The sequence below is a fragment of the Amphibalanus amphitrite genome, unplaced genomic scaffold (assembly GCF_019059575.1).
Source record: "Amphibalanus amphitrite isolate SeventyFive unplaced genomic scaffold, NRLGWU_Aamphi_draft 001341F_arrow, whole genome shotgun sequence".
Lineage (NCBI taxonomy): Eukaryota > Metazoa > Arthropoda > Thecostraca > Balanomorpha > Balanidae > Amphibalanus > Amphibalanus amphitrite.
Window position 1 is genome coordinate 32,816 of NW_024882834.1, and position 22,842 is coordinate 55,657.

The 22,842-nt window shown below is 49.8% G+C and overlaps 2 protein-coding genes across 2 annotated transcripts; one reads left to right on the forward strand and one right to left on the reverse strand.

Moving 5' to 3' along the window:
* The first annotated feature begins 224 nt into the window (after positions 1–224).
* On the forward strand, positions 225–15,606 carry LOC122372298 (general transcription factor IIF subunit 1-like). Its single transcript, XM_043349348.1, has 10 exons — positions 225–660; positions 1,149–1,330; positions 6,887–7,021; positions 7,402–7,572; positions 7,862–7,995; positions 12,496–12,615; positions 12,956–13,070; positions 13,477–13,767; positions 14,215–14,442; positions 15,018–15,606. The coding sequence occupies exons 1-10, from the start codon at positions 649–651 to the stop codon at positions 15,220–15,222; spliced, it is 1,593 nt and encodes a 530-aa protein (XP_043205283.1). The 5' UTR covers positions 225–648; the 3' UTR covers positions 15,223–15,606.
* LOC122372299 (histone deacetylase 3-like) lies at positions 15,596–22,630 on the reverse strand. Its single transcript, XM_043349349.1, has 10 exons — positions 22,198–22,630; positions 21,549–21,777; positions 19,108–19,302; positions 18,641–18,774; positions 18,195–18,307; positions 17,932–18,038; positions 17,526–17,674; positions 16,995–17,136; positions 16,626–16,727; positions 15,596–16,359 (listed from the first exon to the last, which is right to left on the reverse strand). Exons 1-10 carry the CDS (start codon positions 22,262–22,264, stop codon positions 16,287–16,289), a joined length of 1,311 nt encoding a protein of 436 aa, XP_043205284.1. The 5' UTR covers positions 22,265–22,630; the 3' UTR covers positions 15,596–16,286.
* Positions 22,631–22,842: the final 212 nt, after the last annotated feature.

The window sequence follows — 22,842 nt, forward strand, 5'->3', positions numbered from 1 at the left end:
AAACATGCAAATAAATAGAGAAAGTGTTATCTTATCCATTGCACATACTCCACTTTGGAGTTCAAAATAACAAATTGCACACACTCTCATATTTTGTCCCAGTATAGCATTCGGTAGTTTTATTTTAGTGGTGGTTTTCATATTTCATGACGATCGTTACGGCGCAGGCGTGACATATCACTAGTGTTCTTTTGCACATCATTAGCTTTTAATATCACTTTTGAGTTATTAATCTATGACTAAAATTGAGTAAAAATATGTGACGTTTGGAACTAAATTGGATAACAAATACTTATTAACACTTAGTTTTCCTTTAAATTAGGTGAGAAATCAAATTTATCCGAGATACTGCTGAGATAGCATACGTACTCTGGTAAAATGAACACAAACATATTGCAACATGCGAGGCACTGTTTGTGCCTGCTGCAAGCGCCTTGCTGCAAGCACAAGTACACACAGCTGTGGAGTTGTGTACTTATTATAAGGCCTTGGAGCTTGGAGTTGTGTTCCTTCTATTCTCCTGCTGAATGACTTTTGTCCAGAAAAGTTTTAGATTATGATACTCAATCGAATTTGAGGCAAATTTTCGATCAACACTGTGCACTGATCTACTGTTGAAGAGGGATACCAATACCAAGACTGGCGACAATGTCCAGTCCGGTATGTTTTAGAATGTGTTTTGATAATAGTTTGCTTGTAGGTGAAATCATGTAAGTGTGAGCATCATGCATACTGGTGCCACATTTAGATTGCATTAAAATTATATCCAAATGATTAAATCCTCTATGTGCATTATTGTTATGGTTGCGGGATTTGTGTGCTGTTTGGTCGGCGTTATGTTAATTGTTCAGTACCTATTAACCTATTGATTCCTCACTTCTAGAACACATCAATATTGTCAGCACTTCTGCTTAGTTGCGTGATGAACATGATTAGGTTTCAGCTGCAGCAGGCAGTGGAGAAGGAGCTGATTTTTTTGTTTTAGTCATGATTTAATAAGTTCCTACTTAGTTTATGTTTTTCTTTTTAATCTATTGATCATGATGGGTGATGAATGAGTATCATTTCCCCAGGTATCTTAGGAACCTGAATCGTTCCATGCTCAGCCTCTGTAAACTTTGTTAAAATGAGTTGTGGTGCTCCCTCAGGGTTCCTCGTCCTCTGGCACAACTGTACAGGAGTACAGTGTGCGGGTGCCCAAGACACAGCACAAGCAGAACTGTGTGATGCAGTTCAACAGCTCGCTGCTGGTCGACTTCACTAAGTGGAACCAGGTGAAGATGGTTCGCGAGGTTCCAGTCAAGGCTGATGCAGGTCCGGAAGATCCGAAGTGAGTAATTTACAAGCAATGAGAGTTTCGCACATTCCTGACATGGTATAACTACTCATGTGTCATAACGTCTTTCATAGATTTGCTCATAATAAGAGTAGGCAGTGCCTTGACATTCAAGTAGAGAGAACTCCAACATCAAGCATTGAAATTCAATGGAATGCCATTTTTATCATACCAGAAGTGCTTCTTCATGCTTCATTCTTGTTTGATCCAAGGTGTTGGATGTCAAAGTGTAAGATGCTGCAGTTTTTGTTGTCATGTGAAGTACCTATTGTTCAATTCACAAAGATCAATATCTCTTGAGCGTGCATTTATTTAAGCCCCACCACAAACTGAAAGGTAAATGAAGACAGTATGAGTAAGGCATAGCACGGGATGCATAGCGCGGGATGCACATGCACATGCCAAACACATGCGGAAACCAGAGACACATGCGCATGCTCAAGACCGTGCACATTTACGTATACATATACAGCACATCAGGAATGTAAACAATTAAACTAACAATCATCCCCTTATCTTTTTTGTTCAATACGCGAGTCACAACAAAACAGGTCTTCAACGACACCTCCTTCAACAACGATACCGTAGTCATCCTCATAGTGACACCTAACCCGATTCACAGAATACCCGTCTTCAGCACGTCTAACAGAGCATTGGAAGATGCCGTCCTCTTGGTCAGACTGTCTGCCAGCTGCTGAGAACTGTCGACCCAGCAGACCCTGGTCACCTCGCCAACTTCCAGCATCTGCCTAATCCTGGCTATGTCAATCCGAAGTCTCTTGTCCTGCACCGCCTTGGTTGAGTACAGTGCCCTGTACAGCCCTCTGCTGTCTATGTAGCACATCACACTCATGTCTCCTGACCCGTCATACAGTGCCTCAGAAATCAGCGCAGCCAAAAGGACAGCTGCATCAGCACCATCTTGAAGTGCCATGCACTCTGCAGCCAACGTACTTCTCACAATGCGCTTGATCTTTGCTGAAGACCAGGCAAGTGGCGCGCATCTTCCCCTTTTGTCTCTAAGGAACACAACGTATCCTCCCTGCGAGGACCCATCTGGAAGATTGCCGTAACTCGCATCGCTGTACACTACCACCGAGCTCTGTGACAAGTCCAGATGAGGATATTTCAGACTAACCCGCGCCGACTGAGCCTTTCGAACTACCTTAGCAGCCCTTTGTAGATCAGCTACCTTTGGATCCCTAATGGAACAAGAGAGATCACAAACATCAAATGAAAGATCTGGTCTTGTCTGCGTGGCCAGCCAATTGATTTGTCCTGTCACGCCACGGAGGCGGGTAAGCTCTGCAGGAGAGAGCTCACTGTCTTTCTGCATTCGCCTCTCTGGTGAGAGATTTGGCTCTTGCAGCTCCTCAGACTGCGGCATCTGGTGAACCTTGATCACCTTATCAGACTGCTGGTGAATGTGCAGCCCAAGGTACTTGAAGATTTCAGATTCCTCAGAACCCAGGAGGAAGACCTGCCGCAGCTTCTCGATCACCTCCTTCTCGAACCTTGAGGAACCACACCACAGGAAATCGTCCACATGACAGGTGATGATGCCCTCAAGGCCGTCCTCAGCTCTCCAGTAGAAAAGCGCCGCATCAAGTTTGCTGGCCACCATTCCCAGTGCGAGGAGCTCCCGTCTGACACGCAGGTACCAGTACCTGCTGGCATCATTCAGGCCATACACGCACGTCTTCATTTTCCACACATGTGACCCTGCGTTAGCCTCAGAAGGCGGGCGCAAGAACACCTCGCGTTCGAGAGGAGAACCCTGAAGGAACGCTGCCTTCACGTCGATACTATGACAGCTCCAACTCTGTGAGGCTGCAATGGCGAGCACCACCCTTAGTGACTCCTTCCCGCACGTTGGCGAGTCAGTCTGGACTCCAGATGTGTCCTCCTCAAAACCTCTGGCAACAAGTCGAGCCTTGATGCGTGAGCTACCATCAGGATTACCTTTTTCAGTTATCACCCAGCGGCAGCTGATACAGTGTTGTCCTTCATCGGGAACAGCGGAATACACCTCATTCTTTTCCCAGTTTTCTAACTCACACAATTTAGCCGCCATGATGTCATCCGAGGTGCACACCAGTACGTCTTGATTCAAAGGCTTCCAGTCATCAACATCCCGCCAGTCTACACATTTGCCAACTTCATCACCATCGTCAAGAACATTCAAAAAGGATTTGTACTTCCCTTTGGCTTTCCCAGCACGACTCAGGACTGTGGCACTCTTCCAATCAGAGGAATCACGAAGAACATAGGTAATGCGCGACTTAGCGCGAGGTATCGAGGGTTTGTCACGAACGACGACGCCACCACCGACCACGACACTGGAATCTCCGGTGGCATGAGCTGGCGAACTGGGTTCCGGACCAGAGCCACCATCACTGTCCATGGCATTGGACTCTCTGGTAGCCTGAGCTAGCGATCCGGGTTCCGAACCAGAGCCGCCTTCGACATCTTGCAGACCGCCAGTGGGTGATACCGTCACCAACTGGCGTTGTCTTGCGTCCCCAGACACCGTACACGAAGTAGACCTGGAGTTCTGCTCATCATCATCGGAGTCTTCAGCAGACTCCGGGATCGGAGCACTACTGATCTTCTCCAACTTCTGGGTCCCTGGAGCCGGATCCGAAGTTGACATCCGGCCTCGCTTTGTCAGTTCCCGCGGCTCACTTGTGTCGCGCACGACAGCGCTTGTGTGACACCTGTAGTACACGCCGCCATGTTTCACCAGGATCTGCTTGTTTTCCTGTCCAATGACGACACCTGGACCTCGCCACTTGTCATCTTGGTGACGTCGGTACAGGACGACATCACCCGAGCAAAACCTCTCACCACTGGGACGGACCTGGTGAAGAAGTGCTCTCTGCAACTTCTCGCTCGACTCGTTCTGAATGAACGTCTGCCTGGCAGAATGCATGGCGTTCAGGTGTGTCCTCACCAAATCACTTCCGGAAGGAGGTCCCAGAGCCGGAGGTTTGTCATGGAGACACGCCGGGTTGTTCGGATTTCGCCCAAACACAAGCTGATTAGGACTGAATCCCAGGTGAGTCTCAAGAGAGTTCTTGGCTGACACAGCCCAAGCCAGAGCAACCTCGAGAGAGCATGGAGTGTCATCCATCACCTTCTTCACTGTGCTGGCGATGATACCGTTGTACTTCTCATTGATCCCATTCGACCAAGGGGATTCTGCAGCAGTAGTCCGCACGCGTATGTTGAACGCCTCGGCCATCTCTCGGAACTCTTCATTGTTGAACTCACCTCCATTATCAGACAAGAACTGACCGGGTGCCCCGAACCTAGCTATCCACTCAGTCATGATTGCACGCAGGATCGTTTGCTTGTCTTTGTTTTTCACTACCACGCACGCACTGTACCTCGTGGCCAGATCTATCATGTGGCAAAACCATACTCCAGGTCCCCACTGCTTTAGATCCAGCGCAACGACATCATTGAAGTCGCGAGCCATCCCAAAACCAACCACTGGTCGGGGCAGACATCTCCTATACCTCTTACATACATCACAGGTTTCCTCCACTGAGACAAGCATGCGAAAGAAATCCTTGTCCTGGACGCCAGCATCAAGACACAGGGACTGCAGTTTCACACTCCTAGGATGACCGAACTGACGATGCAACTTCCTAGCTATTTGCATGCGCTCCTTCTCGTTGGCACCCTCAAACTTTGAACAAAAAAGTACCTGCTCTATGTCCTGCCTGGCACTCACACTACCGACATGAAACTTCGCCACAGGTACTATGTAGTGGCCATTTGAGGTCACAGATAGCTTGACCTCAGTGTCAAACAGTACCGCCGTGTCTCGGGAAAAATCTAGCAGCGCATCACACTTCTTCAGCGACTCCTTGCTGAGGAGTAAAGGTATCTCATAGGGAACCACATCAGCAGCCACGCGCACCGTCTTACCGGCTACCAGTGCTGGAAACGTTACTTTCTTTAGAGAAGTAACCTTCTCACCATCCCCAAATCTAAACGTTGTGCTGCTGGGCTCCTCTACCACTCGCTCCGCGTCATCTGAAGACATGGCATCCAAGTGACATTTGTACCACACCTCACCACACACGGTCTTACTACATCCACTATCGATGATACCATAGCCTAGTGTTTCGCCCAGCAGTCCCTCCGTCTTTGAACGTTCAGTTGGTCCACTTTCACATGTATCCCTCGCAAACAACGTCACGAATACCTCCTCGTCCTGTGTGGGGTCATGGCTATCATCGTCACAAGCAGACGCCTCGAACACCTCACCGCGATCGGGGCAATCTCTGGCCCAGTGAAACCAAGAGTTGCACACTGCACAGGTGGTCACATTACCCCTTAAATCCCGTGGATTCTGCCTAGATCTAGCCCTTGTGCGCTGGTTGGCGGATTGTCCAGCAGATCCAGGATCTCTCGAGCCGCCACGTGAAGTCCAGGTAGTCCCACTGCCACGCAGAGGCGGTCGTGAGGCGAAGCGCGGTCCACCACTTCGTCCTCTTCGGTTGAAACCTCGTCCGACACTCTGTGCTCTGCCTCGCTGAACGAAGAGAGTGTCGGCCGCCTGGCCGAGCCCTGGTTCTGCGACTGTATCCACGGGCTCGACTTTTACTGCCACTCTCGCTGACGGCACACCCTGAGAACTACTGTCTGTGAAGATCTTCTTCAGCTGGGTTTGCATGTTTGCATATGTGAGCGACGGCAGAGTTGCCCTTGCTAGCTGTTGATGTGCATCTGAAAGGTTAGCACTGCGAATGAGTCTGTACGCTAGAACACCATCAGGCAACTCCAGCTTGTAGTGCTTTGCCTTCTGATACAGTCTTTCAAATGTGTTGATGTACTCAAACACAGACATGCCAGATGGTCGCTCATATCTCTCGAACGCATCATATGCCTCAAAGGCTGCATTGTTCTCATCTTTCAAGAACAACTCGTCCAACTTCTCTATGAGAGCATCAAGTCCAGTATCACTGTTCAGAATCTCTATTGACACCTCACGGGCTGCATCTCTGGCAGATCCACTTAAGGACAGGAACAGTGCTGGTCCCAACTTGGACTTCTCCAAGCTAGTGAAAGCTTTCCACACTTTGATCTCATGCTTCCACTCTGAATATGGCAAATCTTGACGCATAGGTGGTGGGGCTTTGAAATCTCTAGATGCCATCTTGTAACCACGCTCTGCTACCAATGTTCAATTCACAAAGATCAATATCTCTTGAGCGTGCATTTATTTAAGCCCCACCACAAACTGAAAGGTAAATGAAGACAGTATGAGTAAGGCATAGCACGGGATGCATAGCGCGGGATGCACATGCACATGCCAAACACATGCGGAAACCAGAGACACATGCGCATGCTCAAGACCGTGCACATTTACGTATACATATACAGCACATCAGGAATGTAAACAATTAAACTAACACCTATTACCTGCAAGTTATAACAGATCCTAGTTGCTACTTATAACCTTCACTTGCTAGTGTATGATTTGTGTCAAAGTGTGACTTGTTCATTACGATGCTGTAAATGATATCTGCTCGTCAGGTTTGGTGCGGGGAGTGAGTTCGGCAAGGACATGCGCGAGGAAGCCCGCCGCAAGAAGCTCGGTATCGTCGCCAAGAAGATCAAACCGGACTCCTATCCCTGGCTGATGCGAGTCGGTGGCAAGAACGGCAAGAAGTCAGTACCAACAAGCTGGGAGGATCAATATTGGTCACCATAGCATCAGCTCTGTCATATGCATTATGAGCTCATTAGCATCGACTATATGATAGATTCATAGGTATTATCGATAGTCGACAGCCGTGCACGGACGGGGGCGGAGTTGGCTACGGGACGGGAAGAAAAAAATGGACGGTTAGAATGTGATACACTACGCAGACCCACCTCGCCCCACGGGTCAGTTCCCCGGACCGCCAGCCTCTAACGGACAAACCAAGTCCATTCTTGGTCAGTTTCCATAACTGTCAGCCTCCGACACACATTTCAGACCCATCCCGCATCAGACCCCACCCCCCAGTCTACCAGCCTCTGACGTCCGGTGCGCCCTCTCCCGCTAGGTACCGCGGCGTGCGGGGCGGCAGTGTCACGGAAAACGCCTCCTACTACGTCTTCACGCAGGCTAAGGACGGCGCATTCGAGGCCAGCCCCGTCTCCGAGTGGTACAACTTTCAGCACGTGCAGCGCTACAAGGCGCTCACCGCCGAGGAGGCAGAGGAACAGTTCACAAAGTGAGTGCGTGGTTTTGTCCGATGACAGACTTGGACTGGTGAGGAGGGAAATGGGGCGTACTTGGCTGCAATTTTGAAAGAGGGCCGTTTGAAGCTTGGATCGCATGCTGTTTCTGATCGTTGACGTCACAGCTGCCCACGTAGGCAAATTCTCTGGAAGGGACTAAAAAGAGGGAACAAACATGCGCTATCAGTATTCGAGCCACTCATGAATCAGTCAGTTCGCTCATTGTGAATTATAGTAGGTAACACCTTTATGCGTGGATGATAAATTTACCGTTTTTTTCAGGCGTGATAAAATCATGAATTACTTCACGGTTATGGTGAAGAAGCGCCTGAAGAACGACGAGGATGTGGACGAAGACAGCGAAGGGTTAGGAGCAAATGAAAAGAAGAAAGCTGGAAAGAAAAAGAAGAGTGGAGGTAAGTGCTACTGCACAGTGCACAGTGCACACTTTTACTTCTCAAACCGTAAAGGGATTTGAATTGATCCATATGTTTTCTCCTCAATCACTTGCTGCTCGTTATTAGAACGAGACCTTTCTGTTTCTGAAGGCACTGCGAGGGTTAGTGCGACCGACCAGTGTCGATAAGCGACTACCCGGTCTCGCAGGGGTGCTAATCAGCCACGTGATACGCTGTTCCTCATCGTATTGTGGTGAGTGGAACCGGTAAAAGTTCGTTCTCTCAAGAACGATGGCCGCTCAATCAATGACAGAACATCGGTTTTTAGTCTATGTCGTATTGTTGGCTTCGTTTCTGCGAATTTTCCGATGTGCAACCGCTCCTTGGTATTCAAATTGACTCAGTAGCTAAAATAAGCGCATTTCTGAAAACTGGTCGGGTCAAGAAATAGCATTTGCTGCTATCCATGTTTGTTTGCTATTCCGATGAAGATATGGAGCTCGTGGCATGCAATGTACTGTGGAACCAGGGGGGCGACACGGCTATTCGCGCAATGTATTAATTTATGGGCCGCGCGGGGCCTCGCGATGACGCGGCTGGAGGCAACTGCTCAGCGCGCTAGGATACTTCTGGCGGGGCGGGGCGCTGAACGGTGTGCAATGAATGGGTTATGGTCGGGCCGACAGAGATGAGGTATTGAATTTGAATTGACATCAGCAATCGGGTGGGGAAGGAGAACGTTCCTAATCGAGCTTGGGTTGGGGAAAGCCGAAAATATCGCGATCGGCTCATAGCTCAGACAGGGCCGGGTGCCGTACCATGTGTTGTATACATATTTAGGCGGGCAGACAGAGATGAGTTATTGGATTTAAATTCACCTTACCATCGGTTTCTGGTGGGGTTTGAAAATGGTTTTAGTCAAGCTCGGAGTGGGGCAACCCACTGGCGGATCCAGGGGAAGGCATTTGGGGCAAATGTCTTCCCCCACATTGGCAGCGCCCGAAATCGCTTTTCGAGAATCAAAGAAAACTTCACAACTTTTCTGAGGAAATGTTGGTTAATCACACTGCACAGCAGTGCGCAAGGAATCGAAATCAGAGTTTTTTTTTTAATTAATTCCGAGAAACCTTTTTGGGGTAAGCCCCCGCAGTGTCCAAGACCGCTTCCTGGATCCGCCAGTTGTGAATAAGTCACGGTCGATACCGAGCTTCGGCGGGACCAGGCGCTGTATACGTTGTTCTTTCAATGAAGAGGTGGACAGACACCTAGCCCCACATCCTACTGCTATGCCCGTGCTTCTGTGGGTGAAGCACTAAAGCATCACGGAATCCCACAGGACCTGCGAGTCGACGAGGTGGGCCGCTTTGGCCGCCGGGTACTGCAGCTCCCTGGAGTTGCCTGGGACCGATGGCAAAACAACAGCTCCGGCGGTGCCCCTATGGGCCGTAGTAATCAGCGAATTCCTGTAATGTAGAGATCATATCCTCAATAATCTCCATTACCATTTTATATTCCTAAACAGTATGACAGAACAACTATGCTTGCCTACGTTCAGGCATTACCTCTGATGGTCATACGTCCAGTACAACATGTGTTGTCTGTCAAACAACAATCGACGACGGGATCTCTTCTCATTATCTCTTAAGCCATCGGTTGTCAATTCACCCACCCCGTTTCCCTAAAAATAGACGGTCAGATTCGGCCTAGGTCCTTACGACCCCTCTAGATTCGCCAGAGACGGGATCGGATCGCCGTTATTGCACCCGTCTTAGTGTCTTTAATACTATGACAGCTTCGACCACGGACTTCGGACGGGGTGATCGTTCCACGAATGTACGAACCATCCAGGCCTAGAGTGCATCGAGGTTTAAAAGAATGCAGTCTGTAGATCAATAAACATAACAATGGTGGTATACAACCACATTAAAATATCTCCCCGGCTCCCGCAACGTTCCAACGCCCCTCCGTTATGCATTCGCATTGTGTGTCCGCCGAGCCGGCTTGCCTCCAATGACGTCATCGGCCGGCCGGCGGCGTTCAAGGTCAAACGGCTGGTGTCCTTACCTGGAGTTCTATAGCCTTGTGTGGAACCCTTTCACGCCTTTCACTACCCACTGGTGGGTGCTGTCATGATCTGCTTCAATTCGGGAACAATGTACCTATCGGGAAATGATGTACATAGTTATCTCTTCTTCATTCCCTCTATTGGTGATTCGAAAACGTTTGCCTCTAATGTGGTTACCATATTCCCTATCAATGGAATACGACACCTTAGTTAATTCGAAGGTCGTATTATGCAATATGGTAACAGCAATGGCTGTAATGGGTATTTTTTCACCAACGGAGAGATGTGTCCAGTCCCGTAGCTCAATTGGTAGAGCGTTGTAATCTCGGTTGTGAGAGGCTGGATTCGAGTCGCTCCGGCGCTCGATATTTGAGACTCCTGGCAGGGATGGTCTGCGGTTGCTGGGGGCAGCTGCAGCCTGTTGAGAAGTCAATTGAGTGGGACAGGCCGTGTCCGGCTTTGATGGACACGAGTAACTTTGTCATCTGAATTCTCCCGTTACCCGGAATTGCGCGACCGGGCGGTAGGGTTCGGGGTCTACGCAACAAGCTCTGCTTAGCGTGGGCTCCGGCTATGTCAATATGCCTAGTTATTCAAACATTCGAGCTAAATTTATAAAAAAAAAAATGTGGAGCCGTGAAAAATTAGGTTGTTTCCAAAGCATGGTTCCCTTCAAGTATTCTGGCTCAGACAACGAGTAATATAGTGCGGGGCTGGTGCTTCGAGCGAACCCTACCGGTCCCGACTTTAGGCAAAATAAACCGGCTCTGGCAGCCCTTATTCCGGTTAGTCATATCTAGAATGGGATCAATCCGTGGAAAAAACGGTAGTCAAAGCGAAAAATTTTCCCTGTAAGCTGAGTAGGTACGACATTTCCGTGCGTTTCATCCGCGTTTTCGTGTCTTTCGAGACACCGTTCAAGTGTAGCTCACCCAATGCTAAGCAATGTCACAAACATTTTTTTTTTCCAGAACGACATCACGCTAAAACCGACATCTTGGGACTTGGATGAAACGCATGGAAAATTTGTGGTATAGCTGAGCAAAATATTGAAATATATTTTAAGTAAAGATCCGATTCACATGTTGTAAGAAATGCCACCCTTATCATATATCTACCCGACCTGGTATCATATCACACGCATCGCGTTACTCGTCGAGCTACATGCGACTGCTACCGAGACGGACAGGTCCCAAAAACTGGCCCCTTTCCGTGCGTGCCAGCTCCCCGGCGTCTCACGTATCCCGGTAGCGGAGTGACACCGCACCGGCGACACCCCTGTTCGGGGTATAAAGGCCGCCACCGGCCGTCGTCAGTCACACAGCCTCCCAGCTCCCAGTCAGCAGCCAGTCAGCTCGACAGCGCAGCCCTGCAGCCATGTTCCCCGCTCACTTCTACCGCTCCGAGTACGGTGCCATGATGCGCCGCGACGACTTCGACGGCTTCCACCCTGCCGCCGGCTTCCGCGCCAACTACCGCATGTTCGGCGACTACGGCGACTACATGGGCTCCGACTTTGACTTCTACCGGCCCGGCGGCTGGGGTGGCTACATGGGCAGCTACAACGACTTCGATGGCGACTACCTCCGTGGCGACTACTGGGACTTCTTCTGCTAGTGCAGGCGGTGATTGCTCGGGTCGGGAAGCAGCGTGAACTGTGGTGATGGGCGGCCAGGGACGTCACGGGAAGCAGCGGTGTCTGTGGTTACTTATGTTGTTTATAACGACATATGTCATTTATAACGATAGCCCCGCGTACTAACCCACTTTGCTGGTGACGGATAATGCCGAACGGTGTCTTTCAAATACATAGCTGAAATGTTTGTCGTGTTTACTTTCGTTTTGTTTTCGTTTTGACTCTCGGAACGGACGCCGTGAAACGCGAACGGTGCCTTTTCGGCGCAATTTTTTCAGACTAAGAAGTCTTTGATTTCTTTCCCACGTTGTTGCAAACTCTCATCCGCGAAACGCTTTCGTGTTCATCATCAAGAAGGGTTGATTGACACTGCACAAAGCTGTGTGATTTATTTTTGCAGTATCCAGCTTTTCTGTGAAAGCGCTCCTACACACACAAGCTTCAAAAACAGGGAGGTGGCTTGGAATGAACGGTTTATGAGCTGTTAGTGGCCCTGTCTTCCAAAACCGATGACAATCAATTTGATATTTTTTAGTGATCAACATCCCGTTCCTTTGGAGATCACGAGTACCTTCGCCACCGGTCTGTACCAAATACATATACAGGCGGCCAGTAACACATACTCAGTGCTAAACCGGTCTGCACCGGCAGAAGACACATGTTTGTGTGTGTGTGTACTGTGTGTGTCTCACTTCTGCCATCTTCTGACCGTGCGGGGCAGGTACTCGGCTGTTGACCCAGCGGTGCGGGAGCTACCAGTTACCACCGACCGTCCTGGTTGTGACGCCCTGTCGCCTCTCTCTCTCTCTATGCACAGATTTCAAACTGACTGATATGGACGAGTGGCCCGACTCGGACGAGGGGGATGAGGACGAATCGGGAGAGGAGGGAGACGACGACGAGGACCGCAAAAAGAAGAAAAAACGCGACGTCAAAGGTAAGCTGGACAATAATTTAGCTGCTTTCACTCAAAGTCGAAATGTGCTTTTACCACAACCGCTCGGTAACCCTGCCATTTTGGCATATTCTTTTGGTGCTATTAAACGACAGCTTTTCCATTTGTTTTTGACCAGCTTGTTGTTTGACATTTTTCAGCGCGTTTAGGTTGCAGAAATTAACTATAATAGTGGCGTTATTTATATAATTGGAACCGACTCATTGAATGATATGCTGGGTTCCTTTAGGCTATCTTTTAATTTAGTTTTGCGTTGTTCGTAGTCTCGCATCTGTTAAAGACGTCTTTTGGTATTGATATCGTTCTGTATGTGCGCCCACAGAGAAAATGAAGAAGAAGAATCGGAAGTCAAACGTCAAGGACGAGGCGTTCGAGGACAGTGACGACGGCGACGACGAGGGCAGGGAGATGGACTACATCTCCGACTCGTCAGAGAGGTATGTACGGCTGTAAAGAGCTAATGAATGGCCCGGAAATCCCAGTTTCTATATATGGGAATCACACTTCCAGGTGATCGACATTGTAAGTTCCTGGATAAGCACGCCAATCTTTTTTTTTCTTTCGATTCAGCTAGAGTTTGCCGACCACGTAGAAGGCGTTGTAGACGGAAACCTTGCAGTTCGGTCGGGGCGATGGAGGGCTGGAGGCTGTACAAACGTGTCCTGCTCTCTGTCATGTGCCCTCATGCGTATTGTTGTGGGTTTTGCATCGTTTCCTTTCGGTGTTCCTCTCCTACTCGCTCACTGCCGCTGCAATGCGACGGTACTACCTCACTGACGATAGGCCTTCGGTTGTACTGCTGCATCGCAACACTAGCTTGTGACCTTGCTATTGTTTCTCCAGCGAGGACGAGCTGAAGCCCGTCACCGAGGAGAAGGGAGTGGACCAGGAGGACGCGCTCAAACGGCTGCTCGACTCGGACGCCGAGGTCGAGGAATCCTCAGAGGAGGAGAAAAAGAGCGACGAAGACGAGGAAAAGAAGAAGGAGGAGGAAGACCAGCAGCCCGAGAAAAAGAAGAAGAGCAAGAAGAAGAAAAAGAAGAAGGAGGTTGAGAAAGAGGAGAAGAGCAGCGATAGCGATAACGCCGATAGTTCGGAGGACGAGAAGGCGGCGCCCAAAGTCAAGACTGAGGGGTAAGTGAATGGCATGCCCATCACACACCTTTTTTAGATGTAGCCGTTCTCATCGAACCATTGTGATGCTCGAACATCGTCAGTTTAAGGTCTTTTTTAGTCTTTCCTCGCGTAACACCTTCCTGTTCGAAGCAGATTCTTAATCTTTTTCACTATTTGCTTAGATATAATTGGTTGAGGACGCAGGTGCCGGGTGCGCGTTAAGCAGCTCTCTTTTTTGCCATTGTGGGCCCACTACCATACCAACCATTTTGCCCTCATTCGTATCACCGCCATGAATTCAGACCGCCTTGTTCAGACCGACGTCGAGCGTGCTAAAATGCACAGATGGCGCTAAATTAGGGCCATGAGTGTTGAGCAATGCCGTTATATGATTGTGGATCTGTCGTGCGTGTGCGACTGTGCTTGATCTGCCTCTACCCCATCTAACTCCACCCCTGCGCGCAGCTCCGGCGCCGGTCCGGCGGCCGCCGCTCCCCCGGCACCCTCCAAGGCCGAGAAGATCCTGAACGACATGAAGGCGGCTGATAATGGTACGCTGACGGGCGCCAAGCGGCCCTCGCCCACCGGCGGCCGGGCCGACGGCGGTGGCGTCAAACGCAAGCCGGACGACACGGCCGCCATGGTGGCCAAGAGGGCCAAGCTGGAGCCGGTGCCGTCGCCCCAGGTGGCCAGGTGGGTGACTGGCAGGCGACTCGGGTGCCATCCTACGGAGCACGTCCCACGCCGCCGCGGGCTGGCCTACGGTTGTCTGAGCAATATCCATCAACCTGTTTGCATTGCAACTATCTGATCTCTACATTCTGACTAATGACCACAACTTTTTTTTGACAAATCGTTAGAAATACAAGCAATGGAACGTGTTCATTGATATAGTGCGTTGTGACAGCGTTTCGCATCTTCGTTTATTTCTATTCTCTGGCCCTCTTTATTCATAATATCAAGCATCAAATCTCAGTCTCATTCCGTACCGTTGTTCTGGCACCGTGCCTGTCTATTCCTTTCAACCCAGCCCTGTCTGACCTTGTGTCCGTCCCGGCAGCGACACGGGTATCGCGGAGGTTAGCTAGTGTTGTTCCTGTGCGTCCATAGCCGTCCCTGTCTGACCGTCTGTCCGTCCCTACCCCATCTGAGTGACCAGTGTCTGTTTGGCCGTTCGTCTGACCATCTGACCGTCTCTATCTGACCGTCTGTCCGTCCCTTTCTGACCATCTGACCGTCTCTATCTGACCGTGTGTCCCTCCCGGCAGCGACACGGGTATCACGGAGGAGGCCGTGCGCCGATACCTGACACGACGACCCATGACCACCACCGAACTGCTGCAAAAGTTCAAAAGCAAGAAGGTCGGCCTCTCGTCCGATCAACTCGTGCCAGTCATCGCGCAGATCCTCAAGAAGATCAACCCCAACAAGCAGACCATCAAGGGCAAAATGTATCTGTCGATAAACAAGTGATCTGTGGTTGCCCTGGAGGGTAGCTTTCTCTAGGTGCTAACGCTCGTTGGGTTTCCTCTCAGAGGGTGCCTGCGCCCCGCCACTGTCTGGTGGCTAGGTAAGCCCGGCTGTGTGTCAGGCGCTGGCCTAACCGCAGGCCGACGCCTATTTATTTATTAAACCAAGTAAGTCGCCTCGGAACACACTGCTACTCATAGTTACAACTTGTGGGGCATGCTGGGGGTATTTCGGGCAAGGGTCTGGGTCAAAGCGTGATGATTCGCGGAGTTCATTGCTCAAAAATGCCTCCTGCGTCCATTGTACCATACGCGGCGACTAAACATCAATCATTGTACTGTTCGTACCGTTGTGTCGAATCACGAATACCAATTTCTCCAGTTTTTAGCTCGGTTTTATTACATAACAAGCTGATGGGCCAAGAGATGGGAAATGACGATGACCCGAGTCAAAAGAACTCGGACGCACCACACCACAGGTACAAAGTCAATAGATACCGACACACGCCGATCAACTGACAGAACGCTCGACTGCCTGTTCTCGGCGTCAGCGGCGCTTCTCGAGCCAGGGACTGTGCAAAAGTAACATACTTTGCTAACTTCCAGCGCGGTCAACCACGATAAAATGAGCACAGATCGTCGGAACACTCCGCTCATTATCCAACATAGTTCGGTCACATGACTGAGATGCCCAAGTCGCGACAGACCATTAACAGTCATTTATACTCCTTATGTCGCAGTTGCCACAGTATGACAATTCACCAAGCGCTTCTGTCGCCGCTGTGTCCGACCAGTCAACCGCAGGCCGCCAGGGGGCGATATCAACCCACGGAGCCGGTCCATCCAACCTCATCGAGCACTCAGTATCGGCACACGGCTTCAGAGTCCGGGGACACTGGCGACTTCGCCAGATCACACTTCACATCACGTCTCCACGGGGCGACCCGTTCTCACTTATCAGAGATCTTAATACACTTATACGGAGGCCATCCGCTGGACGTCGTAGCCCTGGCCGACCTCCACGGTCACGTGACACGCTCACTTTACAGTCCGTCCGGACGGAGCGAGTCACGTGGTTCTCGAGGTGGCGTCCTGGTCATTGTCCTTTTCCCCGTTGTAGAACTCGTTCTCGGGCTCCACCCTGAAATCGAGAGTGGTTCGAGTGAATACGAGGCGGATCAAGAGATACCGATTACCGAAAGAACTTAGTAAATACGGCGTGAATTATTGGATGATGGAAAGACACTCGGAAACAAAAAGGGTGGGAACAGAACATGAGGACATTCTGATACGCTGATTGTCTTTTTCATGCTACAGATATTGACAAAGGCACAGGGAAGCCAACGTGACACAGATGGCCGATAAGCAGCCATGCTCGTCCAGTCGGCCCAGTGTGTCGGACCGCACCTGGCATTCGCCTCCTCCTCCGTCTCCCGCTCGTCGGGGTTCTTCATGTCCTCGTCCTCTTCCTTTTTGATAAAGTCCGGTGGCCGCTCGTGCATCTGAACGCTGCCGGACGTAGAGAGGGCGATGGGGTTCAGCTGTGGTTTACAAAAGGGAGCCAGTTGAGCGCTTTGCGGCAGCTAACTAGTCAGGTAAACATCGCGACATATTCAAGATGACCCGCGATTGTCAACTACCTAGTATCGAGACAAACACATAAGTTTGTCAATAGTTCGGGCCTCTCTTACACTGAACTGTAGCACCCCCGGCACTCGCTCGCCCTCTGACCCTAGTCGCCGGTCACCGACCACTGGACGTCAACACCACACTGACCTGGGAGCGAACTCGACCATGCGAAGGTTGTCCTGTGTGGTGCGGATGATGCTCTCGATGTAGGCCTTGGTGTTGCCGTTCTCCTGGCGCGGGATACTGTCCACGTGCAGACACAGGTCCGGCGCAAAGTACTCGTAGTACGCTGTGAACGGTCCGCCGATGTCATAGGTGCGCGAGAATCGCTATGTTGCAATTAATCGATCAAATCCAATGAAATCGACTGAGTGATAAGTCGACCTTTATGTACAGTCTCGTGTTTACTACGGACTTATGACTTCTATAAAAATTAAGTAAAATTACCTTGACAAATTTCCCTTGTTTTATACACCTGACAGGCACGTTTGTTAGCTATCAACAATCATGGATAGGGGATCGCGTTAATACTGGTTTCGCTCTGACGAGAGCTCCAAAATGGTCAAATGAAAACTTCTCATTCGTCCCAGCCCACATGAATCTTTCAACCGAAATGTCTGCAAGTAAAAGTAATAAATTATATAGCCCCGTTAGGTCGGTCTGTCGCCGTTCACTGACTGGTGTAGGGCAGCTCGTCGCTGATCTCCGTGTCCACCAGGATCGAGGTCTCGTAGGTCCAGCAGCGCGCCACGTTCTTCAGCACGTAGCCGCCGCCGCCCAGCACCAGGGTCGGCACGTTCAGGTCCTTCACCATCTTCACACACTCGCTGTGGAACCGGACAAAGGAGCGGGCAGACGTCAGACATCATTTGGAGGTGGAGTCAGATACAGCTACAAGCAAAGGGACATGGTAATGGGTAAGACATAGCATAGGTAACCCAATAGTGGGGAACATTTAAGTGCAGTTAAGTTCATCTGTCTCCACCATACACAACAGTAAATAGGATCACCCCGTCCGGTATCGGCCCAGTCCACTGTGGACCAGCGACCAGTGAACCGCTTGGTCCCGTGGTCCGACACTCACCCGTGTCCGCGGGTGCTGAGGTTGAAGCAGCCGAGTCGGTCCAGAGCCAGAGAGTCGGCGCCACACTGCAGCACGATGGCCGTCGGCCGGTAATACTCCATCACAGACTGAAAACGAAGAGTATTATTCCGTCACCGAGTAAAACGGCCGGCAATACTCCATCAGACTGTAAAAGAACGGACGGTTATACTCGACAACCACAGACTGAAAATCCCGTTCACGGCTCTCACGAAACAGCCAGACCGGCGGAGCGCCTGTCTCACCGTGATGACGGGTTTGAAGATCTGCATGTAGCTGGGGTCGTCGATGCCGCCCTTGAGCGGCACGTTCACAGAGTAGTACTTGCCGGCCTCCGAGCCCAGCTCGTACATGTCGCCTGAAACGAACGCAGATGGGTCAGCGGTCGAACTTAGACTGTTACATATACATTACACAGCTCTTCAGTTTGATGCGCGTTGGTATCGATAAAAGCGTGAGATATAGTTCGTTCGTTACATAGCACTAGGCTGGTTTTGAAAATCCCTTCAGGTTGAATTCCTATTGCCGATCACGAACGCCCACAAAGCTGTCGTCTGCACTAAGCCTGACACAGCGGCCGGTACCCCCTCCCATCAGCGGCTCTCGCCGTTCCGCCCACCCTCTCGACTGGTCATGTCTCCCGCCCAATACCTAGCCCCAGTGGCCCTCAGTTTCCATTTGACTGACTGACCTGTGCCGGGGAAGAAGCCGTTGCCGTACTGGTGCAGCGACAGGGTCATGACGCGGTCCGTCAGATAGAACGCCTCCTGCACGCCGTCGCCGTGGTGGCAGTCGATGTCGATGTACAGCACCCGCGGGTGGTACCTGGAGGAGCGCCGTCGGTGGGCCGGGTCAGAGGTGAGGCACAGTATGTCAAACTCACGTCCTGACAACTCAGCTCCCGACTCACGGCGGCTTATCGCGTTATTTCCACCACAACGTGGCAAGAAATATGATACGAAGACCGAGCTGGGATTTCCGTGACATGTTTCAGAATTCATGGTTGTTGAGTATCCATGACAGGTTGGATGATGATGTAAATAATAAACCAAATTATTACAAATGCATCCAAATGTATTCAAAAAGGCACACAAAGCTTTCGGTTCATAGAACCTTGATCACTGTGCAAATACACAGCACTTGGTATGAATAGCTCACTTGAGTAGTTCCAGGATAGCCACGACAATGTCGTTGATGTAGCAGAACCCGGAGGCCTCGAACTTCTTGGCGTGGTGGAGACCGCCCGACCAGTTGATGGCGATGTCGCACGTGTTGTGGTTCAGCTTGGTGGCGCCATCCAGAGAAGCGCCCGTGTACATCGAGCAAAAGTCGTACAGACCGTCAAAAACGGGACTGAAAAAAGTGTAGAAATACAAAGTTGGCATGTCCAGAAGGCATGGTAAGATAACAGTTACAATAAAAACAAATTTACAAGCCAAATGTTGCTGATTATCTCACACAGGTCAAACTGAAATTGAGCAATATTGCAATTCTTTTCAAAATATTAAAGCCCACATATAACATATATCAAACACAAAAATAAACTGACTTTGTGGCCCAGCAATTACCAAATGACTTGAAAATTAGGCACAATGAAAGAAAAATGACCTCTTTAATGCAAAACTCCTTCATTTAGGCATATCTTATCCAGAGCTGGGCATTGCGCAACTTAAGTCCGCAACTCCGCAACTCCGCAACTTGCGGACTACCCTCTTGGTAGCGGAGTTACGGATCGGCTACCGAGCCCAAAAAAGGTGCGGAGTTGCGAGTTGCGGAAGCGAAAAATTCTAAAGCGCAACCGCTACCGGGGCCGCCACCGCCGGTGGGGGCGCCACTGCACCCTTTGCACTGCACTGCACACTGCACGTGTTTCCAGGCTAGTTTTTGAAGCTGATTTGGAATTTAATAACCGTTTGGACGTTAGCGAAGTAGTTTTAGTGCCTTCGTAACATGTTACAATATTTCAGTGGTGGTTGACACTACTGGATAGGCGGTAGATCAGCGCCCCGAAAAAAAATAACAGCTTCACTTTACGAAGTTCTAACAGGTACAATGTTCCCGACTTTTGGGTCATTGACCTGGCCTGGAAGGTCAACCAATGACCTAGGACCTTAAAATTGGGTATCATCGGCTTCCTCTCGTCACGGGCAACACGCTCGTTTTTTCCGCGAAGCTCTAGCTCGATCAGGGGCCAAACGGCAAGGGGGGGGGTCCAACCGACCCCCCACCCACCCTACACATTAGAAGCTGGCAAACGCCGCACACATGCGAGGGTTAACCCTCGCCCGTATAGGGGGGGGGGGGTTGAACGGACCCCCCTCCGTTTTTCGCGAATAACTCGCGTAAAAAGCGGCCGATCGCGGACGAAACTTTCCGTACCCTCGCGTTAATCAATTTTACACCTACCCTGAAATTTTCATGACCTTGACCCTAATGACCTTTGACCTGTGACCTACTTTTCGAGACCATGTTTGGCCGGAATCGCGATTCGGTGTATGTCGGCTCGCATTAGCCGCGCGTTTGCAGTCTTTTCGTGGTTTTAAGCGTTCAAACATGGGATATGATGTTGCTCCCATGCATAAGGGTGGGTGTCAAGGTCACCGGAAGGTCAGGTCAGGTCATTGACCTTTGATGACCTCGGCTCACTTTTTCGAGTTTTACATGTTTCTAGGCCAGTTTTTGGAGCTGAATTCGAATTTAGCAACCATATGAACATTTACGAAGTAGTTTTGGTGCCTTCGTAACATGTTACGAAGCTGTCTGAGGCGGTGGCCACCTACTACGAATACCCTTACTGGTTGACCTGACCTGACCTGACCCGACCTGGCCTAAATGCATGAAAACATCATCTGTGATCAAAACTTACATGATATTCGTGAGCAGCACCCCGAAAAACCCCATAGCAGCCACGCTTTACAACTTTCTAACAGGGCCCGATTTTCCCGACTTTTGGGTCATTGACCTGACCTGGAAGGTCAACCGATGACCTAGGACCTTAAAATTGGGTATCATCGGCTTCCTCTCGTCACGGGCAACACGCTCGTTTTTTCCGCGAAGCTCTAGCTCGATCAGGGGCGAAACGGCAAGGGGGTCCAACGGACCCCCCCCCCCCTTATACGTTCGCGGCTGGAAAAACACCAATACGGGCGAGGGTTAAGTCGACTGGTGTCGCAATGACCTGCGCATTGAGCATTAGAGGTCACGTGACGTCATCAGAGGTCACCAACAGTCAGGTCACCAACAGAGGTCAACCAAAGGTCAAGGTAGTACAAAGGTACCTGTCCAAAGGTACCTGTCAGACATAACACTGCGCTTCAGGACTCAAACTGATAAAACATAGGAACCTAATGTCCTAATAGAGGTTGGTATCGGAGTTGCGGAGTTGCGGAGTTGCGAGTTGCGGTTTTACTATCTGCAAAATAGTTTCGGAGTTGCGATTGCGCTTTGGGTACCTCAGGTTGCGGAAGGTAGCGGTAGCGGTTTCCAATTTTCGGTAGCGATGCCCACCTCTGATCTTATCTATGTAGTATATTCTATTTAAATATCCACTTGGTAATTGCAGTACCTACTGTTGAGCTGATCACCATCAGCAAACTCACCAGTCATCAAGGCCAACATTGAAGTGGGTGGCACTCTTGCTGAAGCTGTGGATGTTCATGGGCGTGACCCTCTGCAGGAAGTCGATGTACTCCCCGGAGTGGAATCGTACCATGTCTTGGCTGCTGGCACGGTAGGGCTTGTACACGTGCATCTTCTTGTAGAGGCCATAGTTGAGCACCAGACTGTGAGTCACAGCCAGTCGATGAGGCTTCATCGGGTGGCTGGGCCCTGACAACAGTAAACCAGATTGTGACACAATTAAAATAGGTTCCTATTACAGTTTGTGAATACACCAATCATGTAGTCTGATTTCCATAGTAGGTATCACAGCTAGCAAACCAATCTTTAAATCTGCATGTCAATACGAAACCACACCACAAAAGTCTGCACAAAAACTGCACCAATTACAGCACTGATTCACAGACAAATCTATGTATGATCAGTAGCTTTATGAGTAATGAGAGCACCCAATACCAACAGGACTTGGACAGTCAGAGTGGACATTCCGAGTCTATTGTCTGGGGAGCAAAGAAAGGGGAATGACACAGCATAATTGGCCTCTGGGCTCTGCTAGGTATGTAATGACAGGATATCCTGTAAAGTTGCAAAAATGTGTCAGCAAAACATCACATCAAACAAGAAACTTACCAAAATGGAAGTTGCCGACATCAGAATCATAAAAATACGCAACTGTTCTGGGGCTGGTAGACGTCATGATAAGCTTGATACCAGAGTGCAGATATTCACAAACAATCCACAATCAAATAAGAAGGCAATACTAGGAAATTAAGCATAAACCTTCAAAAAGTAAGTTGAAGTGGATAAAAGCCAAGCAAGTGAAGTGAAGCAGCATTGGGTAGCACTAATGAACCATTCCCAAAGAATAAACCACTCATACAGCCTAAAACCACTTCTCTTAGGTATCCTGAAATCTTTTTAATAGTCCATGGCGCAGAAATCAGTTTATTTCAGGCACAAAAACCCATATCTTGATTATCAGTCCGTGTCGTTCTCAAGCTCCAGGCACAAGCAAGCAAAATAATCCCGTGGACGTGTTCGTTTTCTTCGTAAGCAGAATTCCTGTGCGAAGCTTGTCCAATAGGCGATCAGTATCAAGTTAAATGAGATAAAGGTGCAAATTATTAGAGATGCAAACCCGTATGCGAATTATTTGTCCCATTCACTGAACGGTCCCATTCCACAAATCAGTAACAGCCGCTGCCGGAAGAGCTATGTTGCATAAACTAATTCGAACCTTAGTGCATAATCGGATTCTGAGCAATAATCGCCACG